General features: G+C 42.4%; 1 protein-coding gene across 2 annotated transcripts in view; it reads left to right on the top strand.

Annotated features, from left to right (window-relative positions):
* rictor (RPTOR independent companion of MTOR complex 2) overlaps nucleotides 1-15,890 on the top strand; it is a 135,113-nt gene that overhangs the window by 47,269 nt on the left and 71,954 nt on the right. For both annotated transcript variants that reach the window (XM_033018491.1, XM_033018490.1), the window contains exons 3-6: nucleotides 13-110; nucleotides 3,077-3,141; nucleotides 4,960-5,091; nucleotides 6,754-6,817. In XM_033018491.1, coding sequence (XP_032874382.1) covers nucleotides 13-110; nucleotides 3,077-3,141; nucleotides 4,960-5,091; nucleotides 6,754-6,817 — 359 coding nt within the window. The remainder of the gene's footprint in view (nucleotides 1-12; nucleotides 111-3,076; nucleotides 3,142-4,959; nucleotides 5,092-6,753; nucleotides 6,818-15,890) is intronic.

Raw genomic sequence — 15,890 nt, 5'->3', positions numbered from 1 at the left:
ATTTTGTTTCAGACCCTGCAGACAACCTTCGCGAGATCCTCCAAAATGTGGCAAAACCCCAGGGAGTATCTAACATGCGAAAGCTCGGACACCTGAACAACTTTATCAAAGTAAGTATGAACAATAGAGACACAAGAAACTGCAGATGCTGGAAAACTGGAGCAAAACACAAACTGCTAGAGGAACTCAGCGGGTCTGGGAATGTACAGATGGCATTTTGGGTCAGGACCTTTCATATTGTTGGGTTGAGGGGGTGAGAAAAAGAAGGAAAAGACAGATGGGGGTGGGGAATAGGCTAGCAAATGAAAGGTGGATACAAAGGATGAGATGGATGGATGGTGTAAGCGACAAAGGCCAGAGATGAAAAGGAGATGGGTTCAGATAAGTAAAGTTGAAAAGTGCGAATTCAGGTGGTATATGACAATAGACAATAGGTGCAGGAGTAGGCAATTTGGTCCTTCGAGCCAGCACAGCAGGTGGTGAACGGGGGACGGGAAAGAGTGGGAATATGGGACTTGGGGATGGGACCTGCGCCATTATCTGTCCATTTCCTCCACAGGTATTGCCTGATGTACTGAATTCCTCCAGCACTTCTTGTTTGCTCATGCTGCTAATTTCCCCATCAATCTTAACCATCTCATATCATCGTATAGCGCAAGGTTAACTTCCCTGCTATCGATATTACCAACTGCGAACTCCTATTTTCACATTGAAGCCATTAATCTATTTAAGAAACAGTAAGGGTTCGTCAGCGGAGGAATCTGTCACAAAAGCAACCTTCCCCCATCGCCCAGTATCTCCTACTACTGATCCAATTATGGATACTTCTTGCCTTGGATCCCTTGGTCTCTGACATTTTTGGACCAATCTCCCTTGTGGAAGAAAGGTACTGTAGATGCTGGTTTAAACTGAAGATGGACGCAAAATGCTGGAGTAACTCAGTGGGACAGGCAGCATCTCTGGAGAGGAATGGGTGATATTTTGGGTCGAGACCCTTCTTCAGACTATCTCTCATCTCCCTTTCCCCTGACTCTCAATCTGGAGAAGGGTCTCGACCCAAAACGTCACCTATTCCTTTTTTCTAGAGATGATGTCTGTCCTGCTGAATTACTCCAGCATTTTGTGTCTATCTTCGGTTTAAATCAGCATCTGCAGTTCCTTCCAACAAATTCAACGAAATGATGCTGGGAATAGAAATATACAGTTAAAGGGCCTGTCCCACGTGGGCGTCATTTGCGCGTCACGTAGATGTCGCGCGAAGATTTTGTACGTCCCAAAATTTTGGGCCGACGCGCGCAACTGCGCGTCACTGCCTACATCACCACGCACCATGCATGCGTCGTGACGCGTAAATGATGACACGTAAATTACGCTCAATGACATCCAAGTGGGACAGGCCCTTGAGAATGATAAAGTCAATTTTTATTCTGAGGAAGGAATATATTTAAAGATTAAGTAAAGATTATTTTCTGGGAGCCATTTGGAGTCAAGATCAAATTACGATGATTGCACTTATTGTGAACAATGTTTTTGTAGTTAGGGTGGAGTGTTTTGCCACAGGCCGGTTGAAATACAACAAGGCTTATTTTAAGGAAAAAGTAGGTATGTTGCAAAGCCTACCTGAAGCGTCGCTGAATATCTGCCGCTGAGGTTGTGCGCGATTTTGGCGCCGTTTAGAGGGGGCGGGTTTAAAACGCGATTTTCTCTAAGCTGTTCCAATCGAAAATGTTCAGCCTAGTTAATTATTAACGAAAAATCGCTGGAAGACCCCGTCGCAAAAGCTATTATTAGGTTTAAAGGCCTTGAATAATAGTTATAGTAGTTTAAAAATCAATCTTTAAACCCGCGAGCGTCAGCAACCGCAGGGTCTCATAAAGAAAATAGCAGAAGGTAGGTTGTATATTTTTACATTCAAAAGGGCTTCTAAAGATCCTTTTATACAAAATTTAATATTGCGAGTAGCTCAATTTGGGCCCATTATATCGCGCAGTATTTTTCTCGGCATTTGAGGCACAAATCTACCGCAATGTGAACGTTCTAAACCAGCGCGTTCCACAGGGACCCACTGGAAAGCTGATTTAAATGGGCATTTATTTACAGCAATTGAACACTGAATTCCTTCCATTTGGCCTATAAATTAATGTAAATGAGATTTTAAAATCATGTTTTATTGTGAATTATTTGTGAATATTATTTGGACATTTAGGCTATTTAAAAATGTTAATCATTTATTAAGAAATGGATAGATGTTGAGATCTAGTAATTGAAGTCTGAAATTAGCTACAATTAGGTAACTAACTAATTATATGCTTTAATTTCAGGTCATCCAAGTAAGATTATTTTATATTTGTTTCAGAATGCTTCAATCTATGATAACTGAAAATTTCATTCAGTTCTCTTAATTTTTAAGAAAGTTATTGGCTTTTGACTGTTCACGATCACAGCTTTTTTGTTATGTCCATAGAAAATCAATAGGGAACAAGATGCTCATTTCCGAGTATGAAAATGGCCATAACTTTTTAAATACTTGAGATATGAAAGTGAATTAGATGTCAAATTAAACTTATTTTTATGCTTTATCTGATGGGATAAATTACAGACTTGATTTTTAAAATCTCAAAATTTTGTAACATTGCTAGAAAAAGTTAATAAATATATAAAGCACAGAAAGATATGGGAGAAAATGAGGTGGTGTGTGCTTTGGATTGCTGTAGCGTAGGCTTCTATAGCTCAATCAATTGAAACTATTTGCTGCTGTAGGACATTGGCATGGAATGTATTTGGCTCTTATTTGGCAATTACTCAGCTGGCGTGATTGAAATGAAGAACTTGCAGTGTGGAAAGTTGCAGTCAAGAGTGCTTAATTGTCATATTCACCGGCAACGGAGCAATTCAATTCTCTCTTGCAGCAATTTTATATTCCCGTTAATACAGCAACACACAGATGAAGACCACTCCCATTAGGAAATGCATGTATTTGCCCTTGAGCAATATCCCATTTGGGTCTGTTAATACAAAGTTTGTAGTACTGTTTAGACATTGACACTATTTAATTTCACTTTTTTTTCTTCCATAGTTACTTTGTAATATTGGCCACTGTGAAGAGAAACTAGGTTTTACTTATGAAGAAATTATTATATGGTAAGTATAGAATATAACTGGAAATCTGTCACTACTGAGGTTCTAATTGATCTAGGACAGGGGTGGGGAAGCTTTTCATGGTGGGAGGCCGCATTAAGTTAGCTGTGATCTAATAAGGCCACATCCAAGAAAATTAGATATACTTCAAAATGTACATTATTTTTTTTAAATAGCCCTCATGACTTCCTAATGTTTTAATTGTGGCCGTCAGTCGGGAAGGATTATTTTGTTGAATCTTCTTTTATTCTTTGGTATTTTAAATACGTTCTTTTTAAGATTAAAATAAAAATAATAAAAGATGAACAAAAACATATGAATAATAATAAAAAGATTTGTTCTACAAAATTTGGATTCATTCAAAAGGCCGCACTTAATGGCTTAGAAGGCCGCAGGTTCCCCACCCCTGATCTAGGAGTATAGGTCTTTAAACATCTCGAGCTTCTTCTACCATTCAATTAAATTACGGTTTATTGGTGACCTAGCTTCAAATACCTACTTTTAGCCCATATATGCTAAGAGCTATGGTTAACAAAATTGATGTCAAATTAAATATTAACAACCTAGATTTATGAAAAATAAATTGAAACGTCTATTCCTATTTGGAGTTTTTTAGCGTTTGAGCTCTATCCCCAACACTAAACTCCCTCGCCAGTAGAAATACTTTTGCTTTATGTATCGCTTCAATTAACTGTAATAGCATGAAAACCATAACCGTCCAAATTCCAGGAAATACACAATCCAAGTTTGTGCATTCTCTCGTTGTAGTTTAACACTTTGGACTCTAGGTGAATTTGTAATAGATCTGTTATGAATCGCTTTGGACTTTGGTAATTCTGTGTCACACTTGTATGTGTCATTTCAACTGTAGAGTACCAAGAGCCAGGGGGGCCACACAGTACTCCAGATGTTGTCTAAACAGGACTTTATATTGCATCGTGACATGTCTACCCTTTTGTGTTCTGGACCTCTAGATTTAATGTCCAGCATATTAATGACATATTTGATTAATTTCTATATCTTCTATAACATTTAATTTGCTATCACAGCCTATCCCATGTAATCTGACCTTCCAGAACACATGGAACTTTGCTGTTCATTTAGATAGTATCTACTATCCTTTCCTCATTAATTCTTTTGGTCAACTCTTCAATATAAGCTCAAATTCGCGTGAGACAATTTTCCCTTGCACAAAGCCATGCTGACTACCCATCATCAATTCATGCCTTTCCAAATGCAGGTGGATGGTATTTCTCGGAATCCCCTCCATTCCCACCGCTGACTTTAGGCTCACCAGCCTTCATTTCCTGGCTTGTCCTTGCCGCCCTTCTTAAATTAAAAATACAGTCGCCATCCTCCAGCTTCCAGTATCTCTCGTGGCTAATAATAACACACATCTTTGCCAGGGCTCTCTACTTTCTTTCCTATCTTCCACAATGTCCTGGGATACACTAGATCAGCGTCCAGTGATTTATGTGCTTTGACTGCCAGCACCTCTTGTAATGTGGATAATTTTCAGGCCTTTCCCATTCACTTTCCTGAATTCCCTAGCTTCCACAACCTCAGTCATGATAAATGCAGATGAAACAATATTATTTTTGTCAATGTTTTCTCCACATCAGCATTGCCAGTAATAGAGTATCTATAGTCAGTTGACTCATTTGCTTTTGGGATTTGGGTGTATGCAAATTCTGTGCTGCATTTACCACAAAGTAGAAATTACCCCCGAACCAGCGTAAGTCACTAGTTGTGCAATGCCTTGAGATGTGATGATAGAATCTTAATACTCTTTTTCACTAATAAACATTTCCTCTTGCTCAGTTTGCGATTAGCATTGTTAAATGAAGCCAAAGAGGTGCGTGCAGCTGGTCTCCGTGCCCTCCGATATCTTACTCGAGACTCAAGTATTCTCCAGAAGGTGCTGAAACTACGTGTGGATTATTTAATAGCTAGGTTAGTTTGGTTTCATAATTTTTGTTGTCTGAAACCTCATTGCCATTCAGCTGTATAATATCATGCTCTTCTGTAGAACTGATGAATCTACTTGCCCTTGATGGTTTGTTGATATGAATTTGCAACTCAAAAGGGGTTGGACCTAGGAGGCTCAAATAACCACCTTATTAAAGTTGCTTTTGTATTGGCTCAGTGCTGTTGGCACCTCCTGGCAAGATAACATTTGCCATTTTGCCAAAGCCACAGACAGCTTTATCACCAGGAGCCTCTTCATTGGGGAGTTTACACATCACCAGGGCACTATACTGCAGATTAATCTAGTCTGATAGGATTCAGATTGAAAGAATATGGGGCCTTTTAGCTGCTACTTCCTGGTCCCTTAAAATAAGTGTTACAAAATTAATTTGGTCGTTCATTGGTCATCCAGTCCTTTTCTGAATGAATGGTTAATCTGAAGGGAATATTTTATTTACTATTAATATTCAATTAAGCTTAAGTGATAAATTTAATTGGAAAACCTATGTATATAAATATAGGCATAAATATAAGCTTCACATTTATTAAATTGTGCATATCAAACAGTTGTGGCACTGCAAACTGCTGTATTCCTTTAACTGTGCTGTAATGTTTTTATTTTGTAATCTGCAGTTTAGTTTAGAGATAGAGCGTAAACAGGCCCTTCAGCATAACAAGTCCGCGCCGACCTGTGATCCACACACACTAACCATATCCTACACACTAGGGACAATATACAATTTTACTGAAGTCAATTAACCTACAAACATGTACGTCTTTGGAGTGTGGGAGGACACCGGAGCACCCAGACAAAACCCATGCAGGTCACGGGAAGAACGTACAAACTCTGTACAGACAACAGAGGCAGCAACTCTACTGCTGTGCAACCGTGCAGCCCGACGATGTCAGGTTTTCAGCAGGAATCTCGTCTTCACTTGAAACAAATTTCCTCCTGCCGCAGTTTCTTTTTCCCACTGCTTTTAGTCCTGGAATGAAAATTCCTGTGTTGTGAAGTGTTGTTTGTAGAGGGTAGAGTTTTGTTTCCTGTAGGAATTTATTAGACCTGATTTGCATGTTCAAGCAAGTCAATGAATGTTTAAGAAAGTGTTACTAATCTGCCAGAATGCTAAATATCTTAACAGTGCTCGTATTCCTTGGGTCAGTCTGATTTGCATCATTTTTCACAACCTCGGGAAAAGGGAACTGGTTGTACAAGGAAAGGATATAAACAAATAAAAGTGAATGCCATAACAGTTAAGAAATTTGCTGAAACCCTTTTAGAAAATGTCTGTCATCTTAAGATAACTGAAATATTCTAATAACTAAATGTGAATGTTAAGAAAATCAAAGGGACAAATCACCTGATGAGCCAAACTCTCCCTCTCTTCGATACAAGAGAGCAGGAGTATTCCATAAACCTCTCTGCCAGTCAATAGAATCACTGCCGATCCAATATTCCTGTGTCTACTTCCTACCAAAATGCTTGAATTCTTTACCGATCAAAAATTCCCTCGTGAAATATAGTAAAATGGAATGACAGACCTCTCGACGGTAATAAAAGTGAGAGACTACGATAAAAAAAACGTCTTCAATTTAGTAGTACGGTTTTTGACTGAACACATTTTTGTCATCCATTTCTTCCGTCAGATGTATAGACATCCAACAGAGCAACGAGGTGGAGCGGACACAGGCACTTCGACTAGTTCGGAAGGTAAATTACCCAGAACAGCACTGCTCTAATGCTGGACCCGAAAGCACTGTTCCATGTCTTCTACTGGCCACAAGCTGGTGCCAGGGCTCTCTGGACAGCAGGGTTAAGCCAACATTGGTCCTATTGCCTGAGAAATTATATTTGAAGCTTCCACCATTTATTCAACATCGTTAACCTTGAATCAGAAACTTGTGGATAGAAAGAAGAGAATGTGGTTTTCTTTTCTATCCTGCTGACTATTCCTTGTGAGATTCTAAACATGAGCCATCTTGGATTAGAAACAGGTCAACGGAATAATGTAAAAGATTGTTTATCTGAAGCTAAGCTACATTATATCTGTCAGGTATATTTAAAGATATAACTTTTCTTTACTATCTAACTTTAACTATCTCTGCACTTGTTCTATAATAGTTTGACAAGGGGTCTTGAGTTTAATTGATCTATGCCAAATGTTTGAATAAAGTCCCATGACAAATTGTTCAAAACTTCACTGTAGAAGTGGGAATAAGAAAAAGCTAAGGATAACCAGAAGATTCAGTCTGGATGTTCAGTTATGACACAAGATGATATAAAATTATAAGAACTTAGGAATAGAAGCAGCATGGTGAAATACAGTCCTTGGAAACGGCTTTGCCATCCAATAAGATCATGACTGATTTAACGTTGTTTTTTTTTTTTTGCTAGTTTTTCTTGATTTACCAGGGTAGAAATGTCAAAGACTGGAGGGCATAGCTTTAAGATGAAAGGGGCAATGTTTAAAGAAGGTATGCAGGGCAAGTCTTTTTTAAAGGGTGTTGGGTGCCTGGAGCATGCTGTCAGGGGTGGTGGTGGAGGCCGGTTTAGATTTGTCATTGTCACGTTTACTAAGGTACAGTGAAAAGCTTTTTGCATGCTATCAGATCAGATAATACTATCTATAAATATCCTATATATAAATACAATAGTCAATTTCATGTATAATAGTTAAAGAGTGCAGAATATAGTTCTCAGCATTATAGCACATCAGTTCCAGAGACAGTCTAGTTTCCTCAATGAGTAGAGGAAAATCGGACAGTACCCTAGCTTATGGAAGGACCGTTCAGAAGCTTGAAAACAGAGGGGAAGAAGCTGTTCCTGAGACAGATACCATAGTGGCTGTTCAATATGTACATGGTTATGGAGGAATATTGATCAAACACAGGCAGATTAGTTTATTGAGTTGGTTTATAGTTTTTAGACGCAAAAGGTAGAAGGGAGATAAGAAATACTAACCTGAAAGCTTTGTGCCTTAATGCGAGGAGCATTCGTAATAAGGTGGATGAATTGAACGCGCAGTTAGTAGTTAAGGGATTTGATATAGTTGAGATTATGGAGACATGGCTCCAGGGTGACCAAAGCTGGGAGCTAAACATGCAGGGGTATTTGATATTCAGGAAGGATAGGCAAAAGAGGAGGAGGTGGGGTGGCATTGCTGGTTAAAGAGGAGCTTAATGCAATAGCAAGGAGAGACATCAGCTTGGGTGCTGTAGAATTGGTTGTGGGTGGAACTGCGAAACAGCCAAGGGCAGAAAATGCTTGTTGGAGTGGTATACAGACCACCAAACAGCAGTAGGGAGGTTGGGGATAGCATCAAGCAGGAAATTAGGGATGCGTGTATCAAAGGTACAAAAAAAATCACCAGGTTAATTCCCCTGATGGCGGGACTGACGTACAGTGCCCTCCATAATGTTTGGGACAAAGACCCATCATTCATTTGTTTGCCTCTGTACTCCACAATTTGTGATTTGTAATGGAAAAAAACCACGTGTGGTTAAAGTGCACATTGTCAGATTTTATTAAAGGCCATTTTTATATGTTTTGGTTTCAAGATGTAGAAATTACAGCTGTGTTTATACATAGTGCCCCCATTTCATGGCACCATAATGTTGGGACACATGGCTTCACAGGCGTTTGTAATTGCCTCCTTAATGCAGGTATAAGAGAGCTCTCAGCACCTAGTCTTTACTTCAGTCTTTCCATGACCTTTGGAAACTTTTAATGTTGTTTATCAACATGAGGACCAAAGTTGTGCCAATGAAAGTCAAAGAAGCCATTATGAGACTGAGAAACAAGAATAAAACTGTTTGAGACATCAGCCAAACCTTAGGCTTACCAAAATCAACTGTTTGGAACATCATTAAGAAGAAAGAGAGCACTGATGAGCTTACTAATCACAAATGCACTGGCAGGCCAAGGAAGACCTACACAGCTGATGACAGAAGAATTCTCTCGTTAATAAAGAAAAATCCCCAAACACCTGTCAGACAGATCAGAAACACTCTTCAGGAGTCAGGTGTGGATTTGTCAATGACCACTGTCTGCAGAAGACTTCATGAACAGAAATACAGAGGTTACACTGCAAGATGCAAACCACTGGTTAGCCGCAAAAATAGAATGGTCAGGTTACAGTTTGTCAAGAAGTACTTAAAAGATCAACCACAGTTCTGGAAAAAGGTCTTGTGGACGGATGAGAGTAAGATTAACTTATATCAGAGTGATGGCAAGAGCAAAGTATTTACCTCTCACATTATTACAGTGCCCTCCATAATGTTTTATGTGGATTTGTCAATGACCACTGTCCGCAAAAGACTTCATGAACAGAAATACAGAGGCTACACTGCAAGATACAAACCACTGGTTAGCCGCAAAAATAGAATGGTCAGGTTACAGTTTGCCAAGAAGTACTTAAAAGAGCAACCACAGTTCTGGAAAAAGGTCTTGTGGACAGATGAGAAGAAGATTAACTTATATCAGAGTGATGGCAAGAGCAAAGTATGGAGGAGAGAAGGAACTGCCCAAGATCCAAAGCATACCACCTCATCTGTGAAACACGGTGGTGGGGGTGTTATGGCCTGGGCATGTATGGCTGCTGAAGGTACTGGCTCACTTATCTTCATTGATGATACAACTGCTGATGGTAGTAGCATAATGAATTCTGAAGTGTATAGACACATCCTATCTGCTCAAGTTCAAACAAATGCCTCAAAACTCATTGGCCGGTGGTTCATTCTACAGCAAGACAATGATCTTAAACATACTGCTAAAGCAACAAAGGAGTTTATCAAATCTAAAAAATGGTAAATTCTTGAGTGGCCAAGTTAATCACCCGATCTGAACCCAAATGAGCATGCCTTTTATATGCTGAAGAGAAAACTTAAGGGGACTAGCCCCCAAAACAAGCATTAGCTAAAGTTGGCTGCAATACAGGCCTAGCAGAACATCACCAGAGAAGACACCCAGCAATTGGTGATGTCCATGAATCACAGACTTCAAGCAGTTATTGCATGCAAAGGATATGCAACAAAATACTAAACATGACCACTTTCATTTACATGACATTGCTGTGTCCCAAACATTATGGTGCCCTGAAATCGAGGGAAAAAGAAGATATGAGGTTGCTTTGGCAAGTAAGGTGAAAGTAAACCCAAAGGGTTTCTACAGCTATATTAATAGCAAATGGATAACGAGGGATAAAATTGGTCCATTAGAGAGTCAGAGTGGACAGCTATCTGCAGAGCCAAAAGAGATGGGGGAGATATTGAACAATTTCTTTTCTTCGGTATTCACCAAGGAGAAGGATATTGAATTATGTGAGGTAAGGGAAACAAGTAGAGTAGCTATGGAAACTATGAGATTCAAAGAAGAGGAAGTACTGACGCTTTTGAGAAATATAAAAGTGGATAAGTCTCCAGGTCCGGACAGGTTATTCCCTAGGACATTGAGGGAAGTTAGTGTAAAAATAGCAGGGGCTATGACAGAAATATTTCAAATGTCATTAGAAACGGGAATAGTGCCGGAGGATTGGCGTACTGCGCATGTTGTTCCATTGTTTAAAAAGGGGTCTAAGAGTAAACCTAGCAATTATAGACCTGTTAGTTTGACGTCAGTGGTGGGCAAATTAATGGAAAGGATACTTAGAGATAATATATATAAGCATCTGGATAAACAGGGTCTGATTAGGAACAGTCAACATGGATTTGTGCCTGGAAGGTCATGTTTGACTAATCTTCTTGAATTTTTTGAAGATGTTACTCGGGATATTGATGAGGGTAAAGCAGTGGATGTTGTATATATGGACTTCAGTAAGGCCTTTGACAAGGTTCCTCATGGAAGGTTGGTTAAGAAGGTTCAATGGTTGGGTATTAATGGTGGAGTAGCAAGATGGATTCAACAGTGGCTGAATGGGAGATGCCAGAGAGTAATGGTGGATGGTTGTTTGTCAGGTTGGAGGCCAGTGACTAGTGGGGTGCCACAGGGATCTGTGTTGGGTCCACTGTTGTTTGTCATGTACATCAATGATCTGGATGATGGTGTGGTAAATTGGATTAGTAAGTATGCAGATGATACTAAGATAGGTGGGGTTGTGGATAATGAAGTAGATTTTCAAAGTCTACAGAGAGATTTATGCCAGTTGGAAGAGTGGACTGAAAGATAGCAGATGGAGTTTAATGCTGATAAGTGTGAGGTGCTACATCTTGGCAGGACAAATCAAAATAGGACGTACATGGTAAATGGGAGGGAATTGAAGGATGCAGGTGAACAGAGGGATCTGGGAATAACTGTGCACAGTTCCCTGAAAGTGGAATCTCATGTAGATAGGGTGGTAAAGAAAGCTTTTGGTGTGCTGGCCTTTATAAATTGATTGAATTGAATTGAATTGAATACCTTTATTGTCATTCAGACCTTACGGTCTGAACGAAATTTCGTGCCTACAGTCATACATACAATAAAAAACAACAATAAACACAAATTAACATCCACCACAGTGTATCCTCCAAGCACCTCCTCACTGGTGGAGGCAAAAATCTTAGGGTTACTGTCTCTTCCCTCCTCTTCTCCCTCTGCGCTGAGGCGATTCCCCACCGGGCGATGGCACAAACAGTCCCGCGACTCACCGAACACCGCAAACGGGCCGGTTCAAACACCGCGGCCCGGGGTGGTCGAAGCTGCCGCCCTCCAGTCCAGCGGACGCAGCCGCTGGCCCGCGGCTAAACCCCGGACTCAGGTCACCGCCGCCAGAACGCCTTCCCAGCCACCGGAGCACCGTTCCAGCCCCGAGCCGGATCGCCCTCACGTGAGTGCCGCTCCTCCCTCGAGCTGGGCCACTCCGACGGGAGTGCCGTTCCTCCCTTGAGCTGGGCCACTCCGACGGGAGTGCCGTTCCACCCTTGAGCTGGGCCACTCCGACGGGAGTGCCGTTCCACCCTTGAGCTGGACCACTCCGACGGGAGTGCCGTTCCACCCTCGGGCTGGGCCACTCCGACGGGAGTGCCGTTCCACCCTCGGGCTGGGCCACTCCGACGGGAGTGCCGTTCCACCTCGGGCTGGGCCACTCCGACGGGAGCGTCACAGCCCCTCACGAGAGTCTCAGCCCCTCGTCAGGCCGCCTTCACGGGAGCGAGCCCAGGGCGAGTCCTGACAGGCTCTGCCTCTGGAGCCTCGAGGTCGCCAGCTCCGCCATTAGGCCTCAGCGCAGACGGAGGCAGAGAAGGGGGATACGACAAAAAGTCATATTCCCCCGAAGGGAGAGACAGCAAGCCCCGTTTCAATCAGAGCATTGAGTATAGAAGTTGGGATGTAATGTTAAAATTGTACAAGGCATTGGTGAGGCCAATTCTGGAGTATGGGGTGCAATTTTGGTCGCCTAATTATAGGAAGGATGTCAACAAAATAGAGAGAGTACAGAGGAGATTTACTAGAATGTTGCCTGGGTTTCAGCAACTAAGTTACAGAGAAAGGTTGAACAAGTTAGGGCTTTATTCTTTGGAGCGCAGAAGGTTAAGGGGGGTCTTTAAAATGATGAGAGGGATAGACGGAGTTGACGTGGATAAGCTTTTCCCACTGAGAGTAGGGAAGATTCAAACAAGGGGACATGACTTGAGAATTAAGGGACAGAAGTTTATGGGTAACATGAGGGGGAACTTCTTTACTGAGAGAGTGGTGGCTGTGTGGAATGAGCTTCCAGTGAAGGTGGTGGAGGCAGGTTCGTTTTTATAATTTAAAAATAAATTGGATAGTTATATGGACGGGAAAGGAATGGAGGGTTATGGTCTGAGCGCAGGTATATGGGACTAGGGGAGAATACGTGTTCGGCACGGACTAGAAGGGTCGAGATGGCCTGTTTCCGTGCTGTAATTGTTATATGGTTATATGGACTATGTATAAACTCTGCTGTAATTTCTACATGGTGAAACCAAAATGTATAAAAATGGCCCATATTAAAATCTGACAATGTGCACTTTAACCACTGTGATTTTTTTTCTATTACAAATCTCAAATTGTAGAGTACAGAGGCAAATAAATAAATAATGAGTCTTTGTCCCTATATATCGGTGAGACCAAGTGCAGGCTCGGCGATTGTTTCGTTGAACACCTCTGCTCAGTCCCCCGAAACCTATCTGATGTCCCTGTTGCTAAACTCCTCCTCCCATTCTGTCCTGGGCCACCTCCACTGTCAGAGTGATGCACAGTGCAAATTGAGAAGCACCTCATATTTTGCTTGGGCAGCTTACAACCCAGTGGTATGAAAATTGACTTATCTAACTTCAAGTAACCCTTGCTTTCCCTCTCTCTTCATTCCTCCACCACCCTAGTTCTCCGACTAGTTTCACTGCCCTCCTGATTAATTTTACATTTTGTACACCTCGTTGTCACCTTCCCCATAGCCAACAATGAGCCAATCCACATTTCCTTGATCACTGTCTACTTTGATCTGTCGTTTTCACACCTTGCCCTTCCAAATGTCTAGTTTCCCTGTCACCTGACTTTCAGTCTGAAGAAGGATCTATACCCAAAATGTCACCCATTTCTTTCTCCAGAGATACTGTCTGTCCCGCTGAGTTACTCCAACATTTTGTGTCTATTTTCCTTATTACTGATGTTTGTTTAACTTCTCTGTAATTTCCCATTTCCTTTTTTTAATTATGAGGTTTGCCACCCTCCAACCTGCATGGTGTTTTCCATAATCTCTAGTGTTTACATCTTTCAGTTCTCTCTGATGCAGAAGATCATAACCTGGGGATTCGGCAACTTTCAGGCCCATTATTTTCTCCAATACTTTTTAAACTAATACTGATTTCCTTTAATCCATACTTTTTGAGACTCAAATCTAATCGGTCCTGAGACATCTGGTATTAGATTAGACCAGTGATAGTCCCCTTGTCTCTGACAAAAGATTCAGCCCTCAAGGAGACAAGACTGCAGATACTGAAAGTTTGAGCAAAAAAAAAACCCATGCAGGATGAACTCAGCAGGTCAAGTGGCATCTGTGGAGGGAAGTGGACAGATGGAATTTTGGTTCCAAGCCCTCCTCAGACTTCAGACTTAGAAGGGTGTCAACCCGAAATGTAGATTGTCCAGTTCCCTCCACAGATGCTGCCTGACTGGCTGCATTCATCCAGCACTCTATTTGTCTGCTTCAGGATTCAAGGACTGCTTCAGTATTTGGAGCTGTCAAGTAGACTGCTTTTTAAAAAATATATAGATTGACTGCAGGCTGTAAAAAATCCTATGGCTCTAATTGCCATACAGTTTCACCCACTGTTGGCTGGCCTTTCAATCATTTAAAAATACTGGATATCTGAAAAGCATTCAGCTGGTCAAAATAATATGTGTAGGAGAGAGGTTAACATTTTAGATCAAGCTCTACAGTATATCACTGCCTCAATGCATGTGACAATAATAAACTATTAGTCAGTTTCCTGTGTGCAACTTGGTTGATGTGTTTGCATACTTAGCACGCAACACACAATAAATTATTTATTGATGAATCTAGGACATTACAGACTTGAAGGATCCTATTTTCTTCCATCCGCCCTGAACTTACATCTCGCAGTTCTGGCCCTCTTGCTCTCCTTCATCTAAGCATGGGGATCAAGTTGCTTTTCTTTCTTTCATTCTGAGTTGGGTGCACTGGGTGATTAGCACTCTGCTTCTTGTTTTGTATGAAGTTACCACAGGTTATATTGGACTTACAGCGTGGTGTACACTTGCTCCTCCATAGACAACGTTATTGAGATGAGAAAAAAATTGGGCTGAGGTTTGCGAGAGGATCTTGTTTTGTGTGACAAAGGTATCCTGATTTGACTGGACTTCCTGTTACGTGGTTTTCATTTGAAAAGTGTGGCTATGTGCATTAGATTTCCCACAAATGAGTACCGTATTTCCCGGCAATGAAGACGCTATTTTTTACCCTAAAATAAGGCCCGAAATTTTTCCTGCGTCTTGGAGACCGAAGGTTAGATTGTTAGCCAAGAAAGATAGACTTGGGCCAAATCGCTTGGGCCAGAACATGGGGGGAGGGGGGGGGGGACACAATGAGGCCTAACACAGGTCGGCAACCTACGGCCTGGATCCGGCCCGTAACCCAAACACATTTGGCCCGCAGGCGTTTTCTTTCAATTAGTTTTCGCGACCTGGGAACTGCAGCCAGTCCCGGGGCACGCAGGCGACCTGGGCGCTTCAGCCAGACCTGCCAGCCGACCTGGGCGCTACGGCCAGTCCCGGGGCAGGCGAGCGACCTGGGTCAAGCGAGCCGACCTGGCAACTGCAGCCATTCGGGGGGCACGCAGCAGATCTGGGTGTCACAGCCAGACCTGGGGCAAGCGAGCTGACCCGTGGCACGGAGGCGACCTGGGAACTACAGCCATTCCCTGGGCACGCAGCCGACCTGGGAACTGCAGTTAGTTCTGGGGCACGTAGACGACTTGGGAACTGCAGCCAGACCTGGGGCAAGCGAGCCGACCTGGGCACTACATCTAGACCTGCCAGCCGACCTGGGCGCTACTGCCAGACCTGGGGCAAGCGAGCCAACCTGGGACTGGCTGTAGCGCCCAGCTCACAAAACATGGGGGGGTGGGGATTGGCCCCCAACTCTGAAAATGTGGTGGGGGGACAGGTCCGTCGCCCCCCCCCACCCCCGTCACTTGGCTATCCCTCAGTACAGCTGGGAGGGGAGAGTTCCTTTCACAGTGTGTGGGGTGTCTGGCCCGGGTCAGCACGGCCTGGTCTGCACAAAGTAGTAAACTTCTCTGGGCTGCCAGGGGTAAAGTTGCGG

The sequence above is a fragment of the Amblyraja radiata genome, chromosome 3, assembly GCF_010909765.2.
Source record: "Amblyraja radiata isolate CabotCenter1 chromosome 3, sAmbRad1.1.pri, whole genome shotgun sequence".
NCBI classification, from domain to species: domain Eukaryota; kingdom Metazoa; phylum Chordata; class Chondrichthyes; order Rajiformes; family Rajidae; genus Amblyraja; species Amblyraja radiata.
The sequence above is the reverse complement of the archived record's forward strand: the minus strand, read 5'-3'. Positions and strand labels throughout refer to the sequence as shown.